This window comes from Anser brachyrhynchus (assembly GCF_964034855.1).
Source record: "Anser brachyrhynchus genome assembly, chromosome: 1".
Lineage (NCBI taxonomy): Eukaryota > Metazoa > Chordata > Aves > Anseriformes > Anatidae > Anser > Anser brachyrhynchus.
In genome coordinates, this window is record NC_137694.1 from 51,575,471 (window position 1) to 51,597,051 (window position 21,581).

A 21,581-nucleotide genomic window follows, 5' to 3' on the forward strand; every position below is an offset into this window, starting at 1 on the left:
GCAAAAAGTTAATTTGGCTCTTTGCGTTCTGTGAAATTATACCCATAGACTGCTATGGTTAAAGCTGGATTGCACATCTCTACGCTGCAGTATTTTTGTCAAAGGGATGAGCAAAATATTCCATGTGAGTTGCTTTGGAAGATGGCAAAAGAAACATTTAAATTTATTAACCTTAACCTTTCTGATCAAGCACCAAATATTTGCATCCAGATTTATTATTCATCAAGCTTATCCAGGTGGGAAGTGATACTCTAAAATTTATAATTCCTTTTCTTTCTTCTTTAAATACCAGAGTGAATTGTTGACTAGTCTGTCTGATGATTTTAAGTCCAGTACATACACATTTTATGGAGCTTTTTTTTTTTTTTTTAAACAAACAAACAAACAAACAAACAGCAAGTCCTAGAAACTCTCTTGCATTCATTATTTCTTGTTGGGGGAAGATATTGTATAGAAGAATGATTTAGCTACGCCTAGCACCTCATGGGTGAAAAATGGGATGTTACCAGCTATTTTACATTGTAGGTTTTCACACGAACAGAGAATGACTAGAAGGTGATTATGCTCAAAAGTTGACCTGTGGTTGTTTTTGGTGCCCCTATGGCACGCTGGGAAGGGCCCAGGTCTGGAATGTTGGCCTGATATTCTTGGAAGATCAGAGCTGGAGTTTAAAGAAAACTAAGGACATGTACATACAAATGCGGGTAGTTTGAGGCACTTTGGGAGTTTAAGGGCAAGCTAACTAAACTGTTGTGTCAACACTGCCTACAAAATTAACCTGTCCCTCTGACATGTTTTGCTACTATTTCCACTCTGTTGAGAATCTGGTTTATGTGCTGAAGAATGGAAGTTCATGTCCCTTCTATTGCATTTTCTTATGTTTCTGTATATATGTTTGTATAAACTCACTAAGTCATTTTGCTGTCTATGATACATTTATTTTGGGTTCTATAGATTAATTGTATACCAAGTGAGACAGCATGTATTCTCTTCTTTATGGTTTACTAAATGTCTTTTTTTTTTTTTTTTTTCCAAACAGCAGTGTTCTTTTTCTTAGGATTCTCTCCTTTATTGTTTTCTAAAACTTTATCATATACTCACTCACTGTTTTCCTGCTTTTGGTTAGCCTAATTGTGAAATTGAATAGACTGAGAACCTTCTCTTCTCCCTCAGCTGTGGGGAAAATGTCTGCTTATTAGTACTGGAATCTTTCCTACAATTCTTTGCTTAGCTACATGAACGTAGCATTGTGATTTACTTGCATAGAGGGATCCAGTTCCCACATTACATAAGTTTGGTTTAAAAGTATTTTGCATTTTCTAGTAAAAGAAGAACAATTTACATCATATTTTCATATTTCAATAAATTAAAACTGTGAGGTGACTATTTATGAATAATAAAAACAGCTACATATATTGCTAGATTCCCATTTGTTTTTGTAATTATGAGAAAAGTTAATATTATTCTGGAGATAAAGCTATTTCATTTTGCCTCTGCTGATAAAAATAGCTATTTGAATATTAATTGTTTTACAGGAAGTCTTAGTGATTTGATTTTTATGCCAAGTATGCCTTGAACTTCTCTTAGGGACTGAAAAATTTCCACTATCTTTTAAATATGAGAAAATCCCCTCTTCGTGGCACATATAACCTGAGAAAGCAAAAGGAAAGACTTCTACAGACTTAATGGGTTTGGGCTTACGTTCATAATGCCAAAAACAGACTGCTTAAAATCTCCCCTGGCAGCAGGATGAGAAATCTGAAAGTTGTTTCATTTCTGCTTTCCTATTTTTGTGTTATTTGGATGATTACACCAACAAGGCTTTTAAGAGTCTCGGGTCACTCTCTTTGTGGTCACAGCTCAGAGAATTTAGAGGCGTGGGACTGAACTGAAAATATGTGGGGCATTCCCAGCACTGCCAGTAATAGGTAACCCATGGAATGGGCCTTTGCTTTGTTTTCTTCAGGCTGTTGTGACTATCTGGACTAAGGGAGGAAAAGGGAATTTAGAAAAAGGTTTTTTTTTTGTTTTTTTTTTTGTTTTTTTTTTTTTCAGATAAGCACTCAGTCTGGTAGACTACTGTCCAGTCATACCCCACCCCTTCAAGTTAACAAAACAATTCCCTATTATGTTGCACACTCTGTAAGCCACATAAAGAATTTGCCCTGTAATATGTGGGGGGAAGAGAGAGAGAAAAGGAGGAGAGGAGAGGAGAGGAGGGGAGGGGAGGGGAGGGGAGGGGAATTTACATCTAATTACCTGCACAAAGTAGAGTGCTAGGGTAGGCTGTGCTGGAGCCTTCCTGTCCCAGGACCCTCAGCCACCAGCCTTTGGGGTGCAATGCATCCTCTTTCCCATGCTCCATTCCAAATTGCTGGGGGGAGGGGGTAGTATTTTTCTTCTGAAACTTAAAAAAGTTTTCCCTTCTGAAACTTCACTACAAATCCCTCATTCCAATGGGGTTCCAACAGACAGGAACTGTAGTGTGTGTTCATTTCCCTCCTGCCAAAGCCGGCTCAAAAGAATAACACAAAAGGACCTGCAACATCCCAGTAGGAGAGGAGCTGAATCTTTCGTTTTGCTGCCTCTTTTGCTCTCTGCTAGGCCACACTTACAAAGTTGACTAAGGTGCTTTTAGCCACACAAAGGTCTGCAAAGGCTGTCATGCAAACAGATAATTTACTTCAAAATCCAGGGAGGGCAGAGGGGCCACAGAGGTCTAGCTTTTTCCCTTCATCTTCCCATTACTTATCCAACACCTTTTAAAGAGGTACTGCTCCTTGATTTGAAAGGAAGGTTATTATGTACTGAGAACTGGTGTGGCAACTGTTGCTTGCCCTTCATTAACGTCGGTGTTTAGCTGAACGACTTGACCTGAAGTGGCTGGAGCCTCCCGGGGAAAGTTTTCAATCCTTTTGTTGTGTGTTTTTGCAGAGTTCCCCTTCTCTTCCATTTGCTGGCTGGTGCCCTGAGGGTGACGAGGCTGAAAGTTTAGCAAGTTCTGAGCATAACTTCATATCACAAAAGCAAGTGTTCCACCCCCCCCGCGCCCCCCCCCCCCTTCTTTTTCCTGCTCCTAAACGCCTCCTTCAAGATTGCAGCTGGGCAGGACTCCAAAGGTGCAGCAGCAGCAGCAGCAACAAGCCGGAGTTCAAAGTTAGCAGTAAATTGCACAACTTCCAGCTCATCGCTACGCTCAGTGACTATTAACAAGCTGGAAGGAGCTCAGGGAAAAAAACAGGGGAGAAGGGAACACCCTCGAATTGTTTGGGTATCGCTGATGTTATGCTTCTGCCGCTGGAATCATGGCTCCCTTTGGAAGGAATTTATTAAAAACCCGGCATAAAAACAGGTAAAGTGCGTGCATACGTGGAGGGAAAGGGATGGGGCTCAGGGATGGATTTTACACTTTTTTTTGTTTTGTTTTGTTTTTTTTTTTTTTGGTTCTGGGGGAAGGATATGTTGCTCCGGTCCCACGCAGCTGCCGGGAGCTGTAACTTCGGGGCTCACCTGCGAGCGGGAGTCGGGCTGGAGGCACCAAGTCGGCGTGTGTGGGGGAAGGGGCCCTTGTTCCCAGTCTCCCCCCTCCTCCCCGACTCTTCCCTCTCTTGGCTCTGGCACATTTGAGTTCTGGGCACTATTTCCATTGAGGGGAACATAGCTTTTCCTGACTTTGAACCTCTCCCGTGTTAACCAACGCGAACATCTGAAGCCCCCCGTGTTAACAAGGTGAGGCTCGGCCGGGGCTGGGAGGCGAGGCTGGCGGCCCTGCCGTGCGGATTCTGCCGGCGGTGAGGGTCGGGGCGACCTGGCCCCCCTTTGCCTGCGCTGGGAAGAAACTCCCCGAGTTTCTCACGGGAGGGCTGCGGCGGGGCGCCGGGCTCCGGGCCCCTCCGCGTCTCGTTTTCCTTTCCCTCACTGGGGTGAAAGCTGCAGCCCCTAAGCACCAACCCCATCACCTCGCTCGGCATGAGAGCCAGAGTGGGCAAGGTGAAGGCTTTTTTTGTTAGTCTTTAGACTGAGCTGAACTCGAGTGCCTTTTTTTTTCCTTTCTTTTTTTTTTTTTTTTTTTTCCTATAAAAATGTCCTGGGTGACAGCTATGATCTCTGGGCTGGCTCCTGCGAAGTTTCTTTAGAGGGACTTTGACCCTCACATTTCGCATACTTCTACATGCCACACTCATGAACTGTAAAAAGAAAAAAAAATAGCATAGAGCAGAGTTATATAATCATTTTAAGTGGTAGGACGCCACTAAAGTTTTTAAAGTTTGCTTGGAGTGAATATGCTACTTCGGACACCATGGAATTTACAGTGGCTAAACCCATTTTAGATAAACTTGAACAGAAGCAGCACTGAAATTTTGACTTGCTGAGAAACTCAAAACTCATTTGTAATCTCTTTGTTCTTCAATTGATGGTTCTCCTTCAATCTTCATTCCATCTCTTCATTCTTCGACTGATGCTTCGACTGAAATTTAGGTCATATTTAAGAGTACATGGGGGTAAATCTTTTCCTATGAGAATAAAATTGGGCCCTAAAAAGTCGCATAAAAATATCTTGCTTTTTTTCTAAGGGCAAGTTTTAACTTTTGAATTTCCCATTTGATATACTGAAAGTTATTCTTGGGGTGGGATTACGTGAAAATACTAATACATTATACAGAACATAAATCAGAAAGATTGTAGCAGTTGAGGTTCAAAAAGTAAGATACCATTTTAGAATTATTGATATCATAGGTTACTGCATAAACAAGTATATTTTGATAATAGGTCTAGAAACAGAAATATTTTGAAGCACTTCAAATTGGGATACACTCTGTTTGAAGATTTAGAAAGGTGGATGTGAACTTTGACATGAAATGCTTTTACATAAACCTGAACATTTGTTCCCATTAAAATAGAAAATTTGCTACTGCCGTCAGTTACCTGAATAACTGTGTTAAATCACAAAGCATACTTCCATGCTGTTCAAGTGAATTTGTTTCTCTTTTGGACTTGTAAAATATCTTCAGACTAATTGCCTTAATCGCACTGCGTTTGCTGATGTGACATTCTATTCCTCAGGAAAAGAAAGTCATAATCCAAAGCTTTTAAGAGGCAATAAAAATTAAAATACCAAAGGAACCATTGCTGTGAACATCTAGTACTTTCTTCTCATTTCCTGCCCCCCCCCCCCCCCCCCCAAAAAAAAAAAAAAGGTGTGTGTGTGTGGAATGAAGGCCTTTACTGGCAAAGAGGTGTTGTGGCAGTATGAACAAGAAGGGTCTGAAAGTCTTGTGACTACAGAAAAGGTGGGAGTTGAGGGGGATTAAATCAAGAAAAAAGCAAAATACGTAATTCTTAAAACTATTTTCTATTCAAATATTTAATTTTTTGTGTATGTAAAGCTAACATATGATACTGAATATTGAGAGTGAAACTTTGATTATCCAATTATTAATTGGATCCTGTAGTATGACTGAAGAACTGTGAAATAATTCTTTTTTCATTATAATATTATCTTTGCCAACTCATTTGAAACCTTGAAAAGGAAGTCAAGTGAGCTTAAAATCAAAAGCAGTAGTTGGGGAGTTAGAACCTGTGGCTCATTTTCTTGCCTTAGTTTGCATACCTGTAAAGAGGAACCAAAAAGAGACACACATATATATGTATATATTTAATCTACTGCTTTGTTTATTAGGTCTAGTGCTTGTCCATCACTTTGAGAAAATCAGTTGTAACAGAAAAAAAATGTTGCATAAAGAGGGAGTATAGGAGGAGCAAGTGCTCTTCCCCTGCCCTTCTTCCCATTTTGCTTTTTCTCTGAAAGTATGTAATGACCATTAACTACATGCAAATATAACTGCTAGAGATAAACAAATGAGGAGTAATTCTCTGTTTACAGTAGGAGGACATAAAACTAAGTTAAATGGCTTAATGAAGGCAGCAAAGGCAGTTTGAACAAGAGCCAGAAGGAAAATGAAGGAGTTAGAGTCATTTGCTCAGATAACAAGATGACACCTCTATAATTAGTGCTCGTCTTGCAGCATTGCCTAGAGGTCCCAGTACAGGATCAGGGCCCTGTTTTGTAGTAGACTCTTCACATCCAGGTCATAAAATGTCAGTCTCTATCTCAAAGAACTCAGAGTTTAAAAAAGGGTTTACTCTAATTTTACCTGTATGTGTGAAGTATTTGAGCAGGAAACAGGGGGGATATTGGCTGTGATGTCATAAGCCTTTACAGAAAGAAACTGAGATTAAACCTCAGAGGAAGACAAAACCTGTGCAGAACTGCTTCCAGTATGTGGATGATCTGTTGGTGTTACTCTTTTTGGGTTGCTGAATTCTAGCTCAGTAGAGAGACAACACAAGTCCTTGGTTTAAGTCAGCCCTGATTTGATTTCAGAGGAGCAGCCACTAGGAAAGTGGCGCCAGCATGTTTTTCTTGGCCAGAGGGTGATATCTTGATATTTTTTCCAAGAATTGTAAGTTTTTATGCTATTCTTCAACCTCCTATGACATCAAGAAATAATTATAGTCCCTAGAACATGTGTGTGCTTGTCGGCATTGTCCCTTGGAGAACAATGTGCCCAAAAGGTAGCAAGGCTATGCCCCACCCACCTACAAATCCAACTCTGCTCAGTAGGGACAGCTGTATGCTGTAAAGCAATAAAGGAAGAGGGACGGTTTCCTGCAGGACTAAGCCTCAGTAACATGAATAAACCCAAGAGGATAAATTTTTATACAGAGCTCTTAAGAACACTACTCATTGGAAGTGTGTGATTTGAGGAAATGCTCAGCCAAAGGCTGAGGTACATAGTTTGAGTTCTTTGCAGATAAGGTCTAGTATTGATCTAACACATTATACTACACAGAGACAAAACAACCCTCTATCCAACTATGAGCAACATATACAAAACATAAATGCTTACTGTGTTTGTATACCAGTGTTTCACATTGTATACAATTTCCTGTTTGTTAAGTAGAAGAGGAATCTATGCCCCATTAGTTTTCTGTCAGATTAGGACTTCTCTACACTTGGGTGCTAGATTTGGTCGCTTCTGGGAATGGGTCTTTAGGTTTATCAGTCATTTAAATATTTCAGACTTTACCCATCATATCAGGGATATCTGGATCTATCATTGTCTAACCTGCCCAGTGATCTCACAACAATAGCTGATTCCATTGCTGCTTCTCTTTCATTGTGGCCACTTGGGTTTTTCACAAAAACCTTACCCAAATTTGTCAAAGCCCTACAGTTCCATGCAAGCTGTTGGTCAGGAAAGTAGCCATCCAAAAGGGAGAACATACAGAGAATTTCTCTTCACGTAGTTGTCCTTGATTCTTCAGGGCTATCCTGTTAGGCACAAATAGATTGAGAAATATTTTTGCCAGTGTAATTCATGCTGATCCTAAGTTTATCACAAATATATGTATGCTCTGTTGACAATACTACACATCTGAACCCACAGTGCTATTTTACGATGAAGCAGTTGTATTATAAATCTGTTATTTAAATGTATTTATTGTTCTTCTCTTCATTATGGATTTTTTTCCACCTTTTACCATGAATTTCTCAGTGCCACAGCAGTTAGCATAGTGTGTCTATATAGAAGACAATCATTTACTTTGCCTACTCTTTTTGTTTGCATCTCATTAATCTCATCTCTGGTTCAGACATAGAAAGAAAGACCATATATATCATTCGTATAGATATAGCTGGAGTTCTTCCTGTCCTGAAAGTCAGATGCCCCTCCTCAGTGAGAGTAACATTCAATTATTCTCTCAGAATCTTGATTACAGTGTAGGATAATGAATTAGATTAGAGACTTCATCCATGTGATACTGAGCTAACATTGCCATGTTCCCTCCCTTCCTCCCTCCCTTTAGTAGTTTTGCATTGTACCTAGTTAGCACAGTGATTTGAGTATTACTCAGAACACTTCTGTTGCTCTACAGTTGAGTATGATGCTGTACTTTTTAAGCCTTGGTGAAGTGAAACTGAAATTGCTCAGCATTAAGGTTTGGACTGGAAACTATACTGGAGATCAGGTGCTTATCTGAATGAACTGTGTGTGACCCACTCTGTAAGTCTCATGTAAGGGATCATGTGAGATGTCTAATACTACTCTTCTTGGATGAGCATACCTGAAGAAAAGTCTATATGAAGCTGTAAGGGTGCTTTTTGATCCAAAACTACCAGGCATTTGGTATGTATGTTGGGGAAGGGGGGTGTGGACGTGGAAGGGAGGAGAAGGGGTGCACAGGGTGGGGGATAAAAGCTTATTTTGTATCAGTGGTGTTATCTGTGTTCAATTTTTAACTTGAAAATATGGTGTATGTTTGGTAATGGTGGAGCATACACTTATTTTTACTTTTTCTTGAATGTGAGGTATGTTAGTGAGCTATCAAAGAAGTTATTCTTTGAGCTGCAGTTCATACATTATAATTTATTTTCTGGTCAGACTTGTCAGCTTTGTCTCAAGGGTCAAACTGATTGCATACATTTTCTAGTAATCTTTGTACATATTTGTTCACTTCACTTTCAGGAAGAGATTTTTGTCTAGCAAAACACTAACCTTATTTCTAAAGAGTTAATTATCTACTATTCTGGGAGGGCAGACAGCAATTTCATTCCAGTGGAGTAAATAAAATGACTAATAGATGTATGTAATACTACACTATCTAAGGAAGGAACATTACTTAGGTTAAGTTGAAGCTAATCTGAAACACTAAAACAGTGTACAGTCAGTCAGGCTGAGAAAGCACACCTCAGAAAAAGAAAAATGTTTTGATTAATACAGAAGAAAAATCTTGCTGGGCAGTGGTGATTTTCTGTTTTACTAATGAAAAGTGAATATTTTCCATGCAGGGAGAAAAACTCAGATATGTTGCTAAGTGTAATGATATCAGTAGAAAGATGTAGGTTTTCAGAGATGGGGAATTACTTCTTTAAAATTCTAATAACTTTAAGAAAAATTAGTCACATACTAGAACCTCTTGATTAACCTACAAAGGTAGATGCTAAGGCTCAGAATATCTTAATTTTTCTTGCTTTCATATGATGAATAATAACTTAAAATTATGATCTTAAACATTATTGTTTGCAAGCATTGACAGCACAAATGCTGTACAAACATGAATTAGTTCCTCCAACTTCTGTATTTAATATGTAGATAAAAATTAATGGTGACAAAAAGGGAGATACAAGATAGATTTTTTTTTTTTTGCTTAAAACCATATTCACATGTAGTGAAGCCTGGAATTGAATGTTGGACATGTTGGTACCCAGTTGTATGCATACGTAACTGAGTTATCATTGTTGCTTCTATTGTTTCTTTTATGTGTTATGATACTCTAAAATGGTAACTTTCTGTTGTGTTCTGCAATGTTATTATGCTAGCAATTTCACAAGCATCACATAGAACAAAACAGAGTAAAATGGGCTCAGGATGATGAACATAAAGAAAGAGTGAGAAACTAAATGGAATTAGAAGGAAAAATAGATGACTAAATTATTTTGTTGAACCAAGGTCCTATACAGAATGTAGGTACTAATCAAATACAGTTCAGTGTAATTCTAAGGTAGCTAAAACACTATGTTACAGACAAGCATCACACAGAATTCTCTAAAAGTTTCTCTCATTAGTTTGTGTCATCTCATTTTTATCATTTATTCCATGCCTATGTCTCTCATTAACAAAAATTAGTTAGAATTGAGTGCAGTATAGTTGTCATGCAAATTCCGGTGATGCCATTTTACCTCCCAAGGACTGTAAATTTTCCACGGAACTGCAAAATTCTTACAATAAAAATGAGATTTTTTTCATACACATATGTTACACAAATATAAAAGCCAAGAGCCAAGCAATGATTTTTGAATTTACACATTTTGGAGACCCTTATCCAAAAGAAAACAATGTTTGAAAGTATTGAGAACCTTTCTGGAACCTCAAAGAGTGCCTGGAATCACCAAGTGGTCTCCTTTTCCTGTCTTGGCCTATCCAGAAATGTGCACTTAAGGAGCACATGTTGTAATAGCGATAATGATACTGACTTGTTTGTGACTTCAGAAAACTGATAAGCACACTTAGCTTTCCTTAGCTGTAATTTAGGTGATAATATTTACATGCCTCAGGAAAGTAAGTATGGCATGACTAGACAGTGAAAAATTCTATAGAAGTGCAGAGTGTGAAAGCAAGTTAGCAGGAGAGATATGAATAAAATCTGGGAGTTCCTTGTTTCTAATCCTTGCACAGTTCACTAGAGCTGGCTGCTGCACAAAGAAATGAGAATACATAGTGGATTGTTTAGGTTTTATTTCGCATAATTCACTGAGGAATTTTCAATGGTCTAAAGTTTTTCATAATTTTAAATATGCCTTGTGGGGAGTGAGGTGGTTTTGTGAGGTGAAAAAGGGGAAAGAAAGGCAACTTTTAAAACCCCAAATCAGAATGGAAAGTCTTCACTGGTAAAGATAATAAAGTTGTCTTGTGAGTATATTTTTAATTCTATGAAACTTATGTTCTGTTATCACATGGAGAGGAATAAAAGACACTACACCTGAAAGAAAATTTTCCACTGTAAGTTTGGCAGACCTCTCAAACGTGTGCTATTTAAAAATGCATTTCTCTTTCGCTGACTTTGATTCTCATACTTGTCTGTCTGAGTACATTTGCATCTGCTAGTTTGAGCCATCTCATTTGTAGTTTTAGGTGCTTGTGTGGTTGCTAGACATACATTTTTGAACATTAGTATTAGAAGTGAGATACTATCAACCTATACAGCCCATATCAAATAGGCTATCAACCTATGTTGTAAACTTGTAGATGATGTAAACTTCTGTTTTCCTCAGATTATTTTCTTGTTTTTCTTCTTTTTTCCACATTTGTTATTCAACTGCTGAGTAGCAAAAGGAAGAAGATATATTTATATAGAGGTAGGTATTTGCTATGAAAGAGGGTAAAACCTGTCAATGTGATTAATTTGTTTTCTTTATTCCCCACCCCATCTGTTCTCATTCATTACTGTAAAGAATTATGAGTTATGAATTTCCCATCATAATGGAAAATACAATCAGCTCTCTAGACAAGCAAAATATATTGATTTTACCCTTATTTTAATAATACAAAACTGGTAAGGATTAAATTAAATATGAAAAGGCATAACATTCTCTTGTTCAGGGGAAAAGTCAAGTTTATAAAAACGTAATAATCTATTACAACAAGTTTTGGTTTGTTAAGGTATAAATATGTTTACCTTAATTTAACTTGTAAGGATGAATGACTTCAGTGGAATAATGTACTTGAGTGAAGACTACTCATTTTTAAGACAGTCTGCCCTTGGGTCTTGAACCTGCAATTTACTCTGTGTTAATAGATTCCTTCATCCATAGGGAACATCTTAGTTTGTTTTCCCCAGCCTCCTCCAAATTCAAAATAAGATTAATTATTTCGAGAGTAGCTTCCACTGTTAAAACTCTTTAAACAACAGCAACAATAACAGCAACAAAAATCAGAGTAACAGTCAAAGCACTGTTTTGATGACATTTTATGCCTCATTTGGAAGTTATCGGATTTGGATTCTGCTTACTGATCAGTGTTGATTAGTGATATTTATAAATGCAGGATCATATGCTGATTTTCAGCTACTCTTGTTTCTGTTGGCTTAAGAATTGGCAAATTGGTGTGCTGAACTGTTGTTTCACTTGGACATTACCTGTTGACAGACTTCCTCTGTACTGATTGCTAAAGTACTAAGTGTGCTTGTTTAACTTCATTATTGCCTGTATCTCTCAGGGCCACTTTGTTGACAGTATCCTGTTTTAACAAGTCCAGTCTCCTAACAAAAATTTAGGATTGCACTTTATCATACTTCTGGTTCTCATACTTTAAGGTCTCGGTAGATAACTAATCATGTTTATTTACTCTTGAAGGCCATTACAGGTGTCAGACAAAGACCTGAGTTATTTTTGGAACTGCAGTTGTGGATGGTCACAGTTCTTAGTTTTACTGACTCTCAGACTGTTCATAAGATTCAGGTACACAGTAAAGCACAAAAGGTGAATTTCATATTAGTCAATTTTAGAACATTTAGGTATCTATTTAGGTATCTATTCATCTAAGTGCTCTTTGCAGTTAATGGATACATCTAAACATTCCCAGAGGGTAATTCATTCAGGCTTAGACATCCATTTTAGTATGGGATTAGTCAACCCTTTGGAGGTACCTATCTTATGCCACTGATTACAGAGGAAGGTCAGAAAATTATCTTTAACTATACCTCTACATTTTAAATAGCTAAAGGTAGATGAGCTGAGCTCCACCCCAGTCATTTTCAAAGGGAAGATCTTCATAGAGCATGCTCAGACCTTGTAGCACACCTATTTAACCATCTTTTGCACCATTCATTTTAGTAATTAAAAAGGGAATAGTGAATGGAGAGGTGAATTATAGATGGGTAATGTATGATTAAGGGAGAACCATCCTAATAGAAGGGATGCTATTCCTTGCCCCGCCGCAAAATTCCTACGTGACGCTAGTCAAGTCACAAAAAACACAGTTTACAGAAGTGGTTACTCATTGCATGTCACTCATTTTATAATTCTATGTCCTGTAATCTGTTTTGTACAAGGGCTGAGCAGAGGGAATTTACGGATGTCCTCCTTTGGACACCTTTATAGATATCAGTTCAGTTTAACCATACTGGGAGCTTGAACAGGTGAATGGTTTGACTTAATTCTTTCTGAGCTTTGGGTTCTTCTATCAATAGAAGAGTGTGTGAAGATAAATTAAGTAATTTGTTAGTTTATGAAGCAGTTGAATATCTAGTGATAAAAGGCATAGTAAAAAAAAAAAAGTAATAAAAAACTGATTTTTTTTCTTCTGTAAAGCATAGTACCATACATAAAAGAGAAGATATAAAGTGGACACATACTGGACAAAAGTAAGTTATTAAGGTTAAATTTATGAAAGAGGCTTTGATACCTAGATGTCATTGTGGTCACTTAAGACTAGCTTTAAAAACTTTTGATGTCCATTAAATTATGATTAAAACCCTCAGTAGTAACATTTTAACTGTCAGCATTCTCCAGCTACCTGTACTACCATCAGGTCTCACATCCACCCTGAAAACTGTAGTTATGTACCTCCTTCACACCCTTAAAAAATTAAGAAAAGATTAGTCTTTCACCTTTTTCAGCTATGAGTTACCACCTAAGAGCCCTGTTCAGAGCATGTGTGATGGCACACAAACTGCAGCCAGGTGACCCAGTGTCCAGAACACCCCTGTAAAAAACCCATACTGGCATCTTCAACATGTATTTGTCAGGGAAGTCCTGTCAAGTTTTCCAAAGTGAAATTCTCTTGGTATTTCTTGTTGAAGCTGTTCCATTTTGTCTTGGCTTGCACACATTCCTTACAGTAGCTCAGAGAAAGACAAAGCTTTGTGTTGAAGGCTTTACTGGGAGAAGGTGATCAGACTGTTGGTTGTTGTTCTAATTAACTTTGTAATGTGTTATGCAGTGAACATCTGAATGTAGACTAACAGTAAATATTTAAGTTCTACCCTTCAATTTATGTTTCTGTCTATGCTACGTCAGTTCCTCCTGAACTTGCTGCTGTCAAATTCTGTTAGGTGTTGAACTGTTCTGTGTTGCTTTTTGTGGAAGTTCAGGTGCCCAAGAGGAGATTATGAACGTCAGCAACAGGGAAAGTACCTGAAAGTTTTAACACTCAGTGCCAGTAAGGCCTCAGTACGTTCTGTGACTCTGGCAAAACTGAGCATTTGTTGTACGCATTCAGGAGATGGGCTCTGATGTAAAGGAGAGAAGGCACCTAACTATGGATATGCTGAATTTAATTTGTGTTGGTTGAACTAAGTAGCATGGAAAACTTCAACTGTGATGCCTAAAGTTTCTGAGTGCTTGACTGCCTCTTGAGCATATTTCTTTTTATTAAGGTGCGTCCCATGTTTAGTACACAAATGCACATACGACAATTTGTGTTATATATGATCTTGTAATGCATATGTTTAGCTAATAAAATATGCTGTCACATACATTATTACAGATTTAACCTGTATCATCTATATCTAATGTTAAATAAAATATATTACTAATCCCAACTCATCATATACGTATAAATAATATGTACAGAAATAGACATTTCTGTAGATTGCATTCAAACACGTCTACATATTACTAAACTGAGTACCTACAGGAGTCCTTTTAAATGCAGAAGTGCTAAACAGAATGTGAATGTGTCATGGAAAACTTCTAAATATGTATGTTTCTCCAAACACGACAGAATTGTTCTCATGGCAGAAGGAAGAATGCCTTCATTTAGCTGTCACTGCTGTATCCCTTCAGCTTATGAAGTGTCTTATTAGAATTAAACTGTCTTTTTATCCTCCCTAAACTATAAAGTCATCCACATTGCTCATATGTTGAAAGGATCCCTAGCTGCAAAGACATTTGGATACATGAAGTAAAGAAACATCAGATTAATTTGAATGTTGACTCACGTCTGCCTTTTTGTGAACTGAAGACAACACGTAGTTTGTGGTGTCTTTCTGGAGTCACAGTCCTCTTGGGACAGTCAGTATCCCGCTGGAGATGCGTCTTGTAAAACTAGCCTCATGATTTCTTGGACCTGCCTTAGTCTTTGGCCACAAAGTGTGACTTTATGATGTCTGTGTGACATCTTTTCAGCTGCATGAAATTTTTAAATGTAATTTTCCTAAAGTGTTCAGTCAAATTCAGGGGTGTTATCTCAAAGAGTTTTCCAAGGCCTTTATCTTTATGACATAATTCATCTTGACTCATGGTTTAGAGTGAGATGGCCCCAGCTGGATACAGAAGAGATATTTCTAAGAGGATTCAAAAAATTTTAACTAAGGAAAAGAAAAACTGAACATATGAAAAAAAGTTGAAAAACAGATTGATTTTTTTTTTCTTTACTCATTATCTCTGTTTCCTCATGGTTCTGGAAGAGACTTTGGGCTTAGGTCATGATTAAGTTTGAATATTTTGTTCACATAGCTTTTTATGAGTCATGGAATATTTTCCCTCTGCAATCAGCTTCCTTCTTCTTCTCTCTGTCTGTCACATCTAGTTTCTTCTTTACATTAATCCAGAGAATTTCCCATTCCTCTTGATCTTTATGATCCAGCATTGACCTTGCTTCCAGATGAGAGTTCTTCCCTCTTTGCCTTCCCCATCTCTATTGTTCAGCTGTCTAGAACTAGTTTTGCAAACTTTTGTGCCATCTTTAGCATATCATTGGCTAGGTCAGAGCCCAGCCGGTAAGGTTAACAATTTATTTCATTTTTTTCAGTAGCTTCTTCAGAGAGGATGCAGTGATATTTCAGAGACCCCATCAACCTGTCCCTGACTAAGCACATATTGAAGCATTCATTGATAGGCAATTTTAGAAAATTACTTGAAAGCATAAGCTGCACAAGTCTCCCAGATTGTTAATGGATAGTAAAATGCTTCAAGTTTCTTTTTGAAAAAGCTTTGGCCACTTTTCTTGTTAGCATAATTATGTATCTACTACTCAATTTAGCTCTTTAGAGATTTCTGTAAGTCCACTTCATCATCTCATCCTTTTTTTCCTTTCAGCTCTTCAAATATTGTAAGTAATGGAACACATTTGTCATTGAGTTAAGTTTCAGAAAGTTCAAGAGAGAAATCTGAAGAAGAAAAAAAAAAAGGAAGAAAAAAATGATTGTAAATGAGGTCTTGATAGAACCCCTTTTGAGGAGACACCTTCAATATACTTTAATGAAAGCAAACTAAATAGGGAAGATCACACAGAATACTTTAACAGGAGTTCCATAGTCTGCAAAATTTATTGAAATAAATACAGAAGAAAATTGAAGCTCATCTTGCCATTCTCACTCCTGGCAAACTGTAAAGAGATACTCAAACTAGGTTTTATTATATGTATATATATATTATATATATATATATGTATATACACGTATATATGATATGATATGTACCTTATCATATATATATGTATCATATAATACGTGATATTTTTATGTCTATTTATATAAGAAATGTATCTTTATATACATACATATAAACTGTTTTGAAAGATTATTAAATGACAAAAATTAAGAAAGCAAAGATAGCAAATGCTGGATTTGGGATGCTGATGTGATTAGGCTTTGGATCTTTTGAAAAAAATGATATGTGGTTTCTTTAATTTTACAATACACAATAGGAGAGATTTGAAATAATAAAGGGGAGCTTTAAGGATAGTATTTAATGGGATGACTGGGCAGATCCAAAGGCTTGCATTTTCAGAAAGGGCATTTCTAAGCCTCCGTTCCTGGCTCCTTGCCACTTTCAGTCATCTTTGCATTGACATTCATTCTCATCCAACATCACATGACCTATCCTGTGTATCATCGAGGGAGCAATACTCAAATATACTTATATACATAAATATTTCACTTCATGAATTCCTAAGTTTTGTAGTTGCTAACCTATAAAGCTGGATTTAGCTGTAAAAATAGTATTCAGGATCATAATTTGCGTAAGGTAGATGTAAGCAATTTTGTATATTTGGGGGATGAGCTTGGAGGTGTAGGGGTGTTTTAAAAACAGTAGATAAAAATAGTGATTCCTTCGATGTTCCTTTTTGGAATCATAGAGTACAGTGTCCATGAAATACGCCACAGGCTGCTGCTAGAGCAGTTAGAGCAGTGATGACAATAGGTAGTCATAAAGAACAGACTGTAAGGAACAGAAGAGGTTCTTTGCTGAGCCTCAGTTCAACTTGGGGAATTGATGAAAAGAAATCAAGTCCATGTGGACTTTTTTTCTTTCAGCATGAATGAGGTTTGCATATGTCCCGTATGGTGTCATCAAGCGTAGAATTGTTTGAGCCATGCTCTGTGTTTAAAAGTTCACAAGGAGGTAATCATAACAGTCTTCTTTAGCCCAGGGAGTATCGGAAAGGTAGCATGAAATCATAGAATCATAGAATGGCTCAGGTTGGAAGGGACCTTAAAGATTATCTAAGTTAAAACCCTCTGCCATAGGCAGGGATGCCATCCACTAGATCGCATTGGTCAAGGCCCCATCCAGCCTGGCCTTGAATGCCTCCAGAGATGGAGCATCCACAACTTCTCTTGGCAATCTGTTCCAGTGCCTCACTGCCCTTACAGTGAAGAATTTCTTCCTAATGTCTAGTCTAAATCTATCCTCTTTTAGTTTAAGACCATTTCTCCTTGTCTTATTATTATCTACCTGAGTAAAGAGTCCTTCTCCGTTGTTTTTGTAAGACCTTTTTAAGTATTGAAAGGCCACATTAAAGTTTCCCTGGAGCCTTATCTTCTTGAGGCTGAACATCCCCAGCTCTCTCAGCCTTTCTTAATAGGAGAGGTGCTCCAGCCCTCTGATCATCTTTGTGGCCCTCCTCTGGACTCTCTCTAACAGGTCCACATTTTTCTTGTGCTGGGGACGCCAAATCTGGATGTGGTACTCCAGGTGGGGTCTCAAAAAGGCAGAGTAGAGGGGGACAATCCCCTTCCTCGACCTGCTGGTTACACCTCTTTTGATGCAGCCCAGGATGCAGTTGGCCTTCTGGGCTGCAAGCGCACACTGCTAATCTTATAATTTACTTGTCTGCATCTTGTTCCCTTTATTCAACTTACCTTATTATCACTGGTCTAAGTATAGTGCACTTTGTTCATGTTCTGGCAGCCCAGACCCAGCCTCAGAATGCTTTGTGTTTATTTCTTCACATAGCAAGATATCAACAAACCTAGAGGAGGGAAAAAGTATACATTGGCCTTTCAACAAGAGCTGAACAGAAATTCATAGAACAACAACAAAAATAGTACCTACAACCCATGGAATTCCCCTCAATTCTTTTAATGTTGAAAGCTCATAAATAACCAAGGTGCTTCTAAAAGACGGTTACAAAAATTCTGATGGGAGAAGTTAGATAAACTAAATTTCTATTAGCTGTAATAACACATCTAATTTTGCCATTTTGAAGCCTACATTTTAAATGAGCTATACATAATTCTGATTCTTCTGTATTATTTCAAGTGATGGAATTTTAGATACATTCTGTACATTATTAGTAGGAGCCCCATAGGTTTTGTATAGTATAACTAGTGCTTAAATAAGCACAAACACTTAAATACATATAGGAGCTCTACAGAGAATTATATTTTTGCAATGTAGCAAATTTTTGTGCTAGCTAAAAAAAGCAGTGGCATCTTTACTTCTCATATAGTGAGAACTAGCCACTGCTCAAAATCGAGATGTAGCATTTACTATACTGATATTCCTAAGCTTTGCATGTGGCTTACTAACGTTAAGGAATTTGAAAACGCCTATTTCCCATATCGTGGTCTAAAGAATACCTACCACTGGATATGTCAGTGTTTGTTTTGGCTGTGCAATTCTTCATGGATCTGTCATTCCTGTATCACAGCTGCTTCCTCAGTAGCAGTTGCAATATACACATCAAAGCATGTTTTCCCAGTAAAGCAAATTGTTATTGTTGCTCATCTTGGAAAATATTTTGGCAGACATCTAGCTCTCTTTTCTTCTCAAACCTTCACTGTGTCAGGCCATCACAAATACAGACCTGATATGATATGCATGTTGTCTGTCATGGCATTTTGTGTATACAGCAAATTTGCTAATGTTACTCACTGAAATTCCAAACATTTTTTTGCATAATATCCACTAACAACCTTATGACTTTGAATATACAATGGAGAAAGGATGATCTGTCTCACAGGAAGGAAGATTTAAAGTGTGGATGTAGTTTATAGGGAATCTATGCCTCCAGGAGAGGGAAATAATTTCAGAGGTAAGACAGTAGAAAAAGGCAGGGGCAGATGCAGTCTTCATCTGAATGGAGACTGCAGCCGTTTCACTTGCCTATAGCTGAAGTTATTGCAAGTGTAAACATGGTATAGGGCAGAGCTAATAAGCAAAGGGGAGTACATAGTAGCTTTTGGTCAACTCTGATGAAAATCTGTACTTGGAATTTGCAAAGGAGATTTTGCAAAACATGATCTGCCACTGGCGCTATGACAGAGAAGCTTTTTTTTTTTTTTCCTCAGGATAATCTGCTATAACTATTGCTTTTATCTAGTGAGTAAGGTGGATAATTCCTCTCACAATAAATTCTTTTTTATTTCTTTATGTCTATTATTAGTGCAACTTTCTGATTTAGTGCATTTTTCTTGGCTTACATTTTTATATCATATAAACCCTGCTATCCATCCACTTATCAGATGATATAATTATTACTTTCAGTTCTTGTTGGTCCTTGTGAGTTGCTTTTATTCCTTTATGTCTGATTTAAGTATTATGGGGTGATTATTTATTTATTTAAATATTTATTTTGGTTGGATTGGGTTTCTCTTTTTTTATTTTTCTTAAATATTTGTCCTTGTTTAGGTACCTGTGTCCCAAGTGGTATAGCTATTAGAAAAAACACACAGTTTCCCATGGGATTTTCACTGAAGTTTGGCATTTAAAGTCAACAAGAATTCTGTTTTGAATGACTTATTCACAATAAAAAAAAATCTTACAGATTTTTTTTAAATCATCATAAATGTCATGTTATTTATCTATGACAGAAAAGTACTATCCCATACCAATTCAAAGGTATTTAATTAAATTGTCGTAGAGCACTAATATAGTGTAAAATGACTGAGCAAACAGAAATTTCTACCATAGGTCATTGGTAGAATCATTACTCTAATCATAGATCATTATAATGAATGCAATTTTATAGCATTCAGTAGCAAATTGAGGTGATGGCATTCCTCTGAAGGAGGGGCCAAGGAACTAGTTATACTTTTCAGTGCAAAAATGATAATTGATATAAGCCATAATTCTCAACAGCTGTTGCTAATTAAAATGTTTCATAAAGACTTCCTGACAGTATGGAAATCTTGCTGAATTAAAACTTTACACATTTAAAAGGGAATTGCAAAATATACATAAGCTGATAATAAGAGAAACGTGTTGTACAAAGCTAGCTGTTTTAAATAACTTTTGTTTAAATAATTTTCTTATTTTAAATATCTGAAATATTTCAGTTAGAACATCCAAATTATCTTGTATATGCACGTGTTTGAAAAATGTCACATGAATATCTAGATGCCTAATTTTCTCCTTTATTTTTCATAAATGCCTGTGTGGATTTCTGTAAAGGAGGAAGCTATGTCATAGAACAAAATTAAATGGATACAGAAACAGATGGTAAAGAGAAATTTAAGTTATGTATTTTGAAAGAATTATTTTGCTTTCACAAGTTGTATGGTGTTCTTTCCAAATGTTCCTGCCGCATCAGGAATAATCTGATTATATATATATATTTTATTGTCATACTTAAAGTACTGTCTTGCCAAGATACTTCTTAGCTAGACATTGCCCTTACTTTTGTGTGATGCAAAAGAGAAGAAAGAGCAAGAATCTGGCACCTCATATATGGAATTTATATCCCCTACATGCTATGGACATTAACTGTGTAACATTAAATTAGTATTTCTGAAATAAATGCATTTGTTTGATTTTTTTTTTTATTTTTTTATTTTTATGGATAGGTGAAGGGGAATGGGAATGTAGTTAGTTAACAGACTGTCTTGAATCCCTAAGGATTTGGAATATTTCCAGCTTCAATGGGTGGTGAGAGAGTAGATACTTCCTCATTGCTCCCTTAGGAAACTCAAAGCATGTAATCTACTTAGACAGGAGGCATACTGAGTGTAGGATTTGACCTTTATTAGTTTCTGAATAACTCTTCAGAAGGTGATACAAAGTTGAGTAAAAAGGTGGATTAAATGTGGATGGTCTGATTAAACTTAGTGTGAACTTTTAATACGATCCATTTGTTCCCCAGAAGGTTGAAAGACTCTTGAACTCATTTTTCATATGGGCTGTGTATTCTCTATAGCTTTAGTGTTTAAACTTACACAGTCAAATATCCCTTTTGATCAAATTGTTAGAGTTTCAGACAAGCAGGGCTTTTACTTGTTGCAAATCTCACAGACAAAAGTCCCACAGAGACAAAATATATTTTTCTTCCCAGTGATTGTCCATTGCTTCATGTATGCTTTCTACATATATGATAATATGCTGATATTTTGAAAAATGAATAATAAAAGCGATATTATAATTTCTAAATATAAACTGATAAACTACTTAGCTCTTATATAACCTTTGAGAGAAATTCTCAAATGACAAGTACAGCATGCCCTATAATATGAAGACATGAGGTATCTGCAGTTGTTTGTATCAAAGATGTGTCCCTGTAATATTGGCCTCTCCATACTTCCAAAAAGTAAATATAATTAAAAGCCATCAGATTGTTTTGATAAGTTAGTTATGGCTTGGAACTGAGGCACAGAGGTAACAAGGTTCATTATCGAGTGCCTAAACAAGGTATGTGCTCTCTGTCATCGTGCACATGGAGGAAGCACGTAAGGGTGCAGAAGACCATAGCACAAATGCACATTTGCCCAAATACAGATGGGCAGATTTGCACACACCAGCAACATACTCAAAGACCGTTGAACACATCAGATTATTAAATACTTTTGTGGCAGTTGTC

General features: G+C 37.1%; 1 protein-coding gene across 9 annotated transcripts in view; it reads left to right on the plus strand.

Moving 5' to 3' along the window:
* Positions 1–2,916: 2,916 nt before the first annotated feature.
* RASSF9 (Ras association domain family member 9) overlaps positions 2,917–21,581 on the plus strand; it is a 37,122-nt gene continuing 18,457 nt past the window's right edge. For 2 of the 9 annotated variants that reach the window (XM_080588278.1, XM_080588280.1), the window contains exons 1-3: positions 3,071–3,352; positions 10,890–10,918; positions 12,872–12,924. Coding sequence is in view for 3 of the 9 variants with exons in the window: in XM_080588270.1 (XP_080444396.1) it covers positions 11,969–12,040; positions 12,872–12,924 (125 nt within the window). In the remaining 6 variants the exon portion in view is untranslated. Of the gene's footprint in view, positions 3,353–3,433; positions 3,730–5,247; positions 8,190–10,889; positions 10,919–10,942; positions 12,041–12,871; positions 12,925–21,581 lie in introns of those variants that run through there. The other 7 variants (XM_080588272.1, XM_080588270.1, XM_080588273.1 and 4 more) reach the window with 7 other exon arrangements.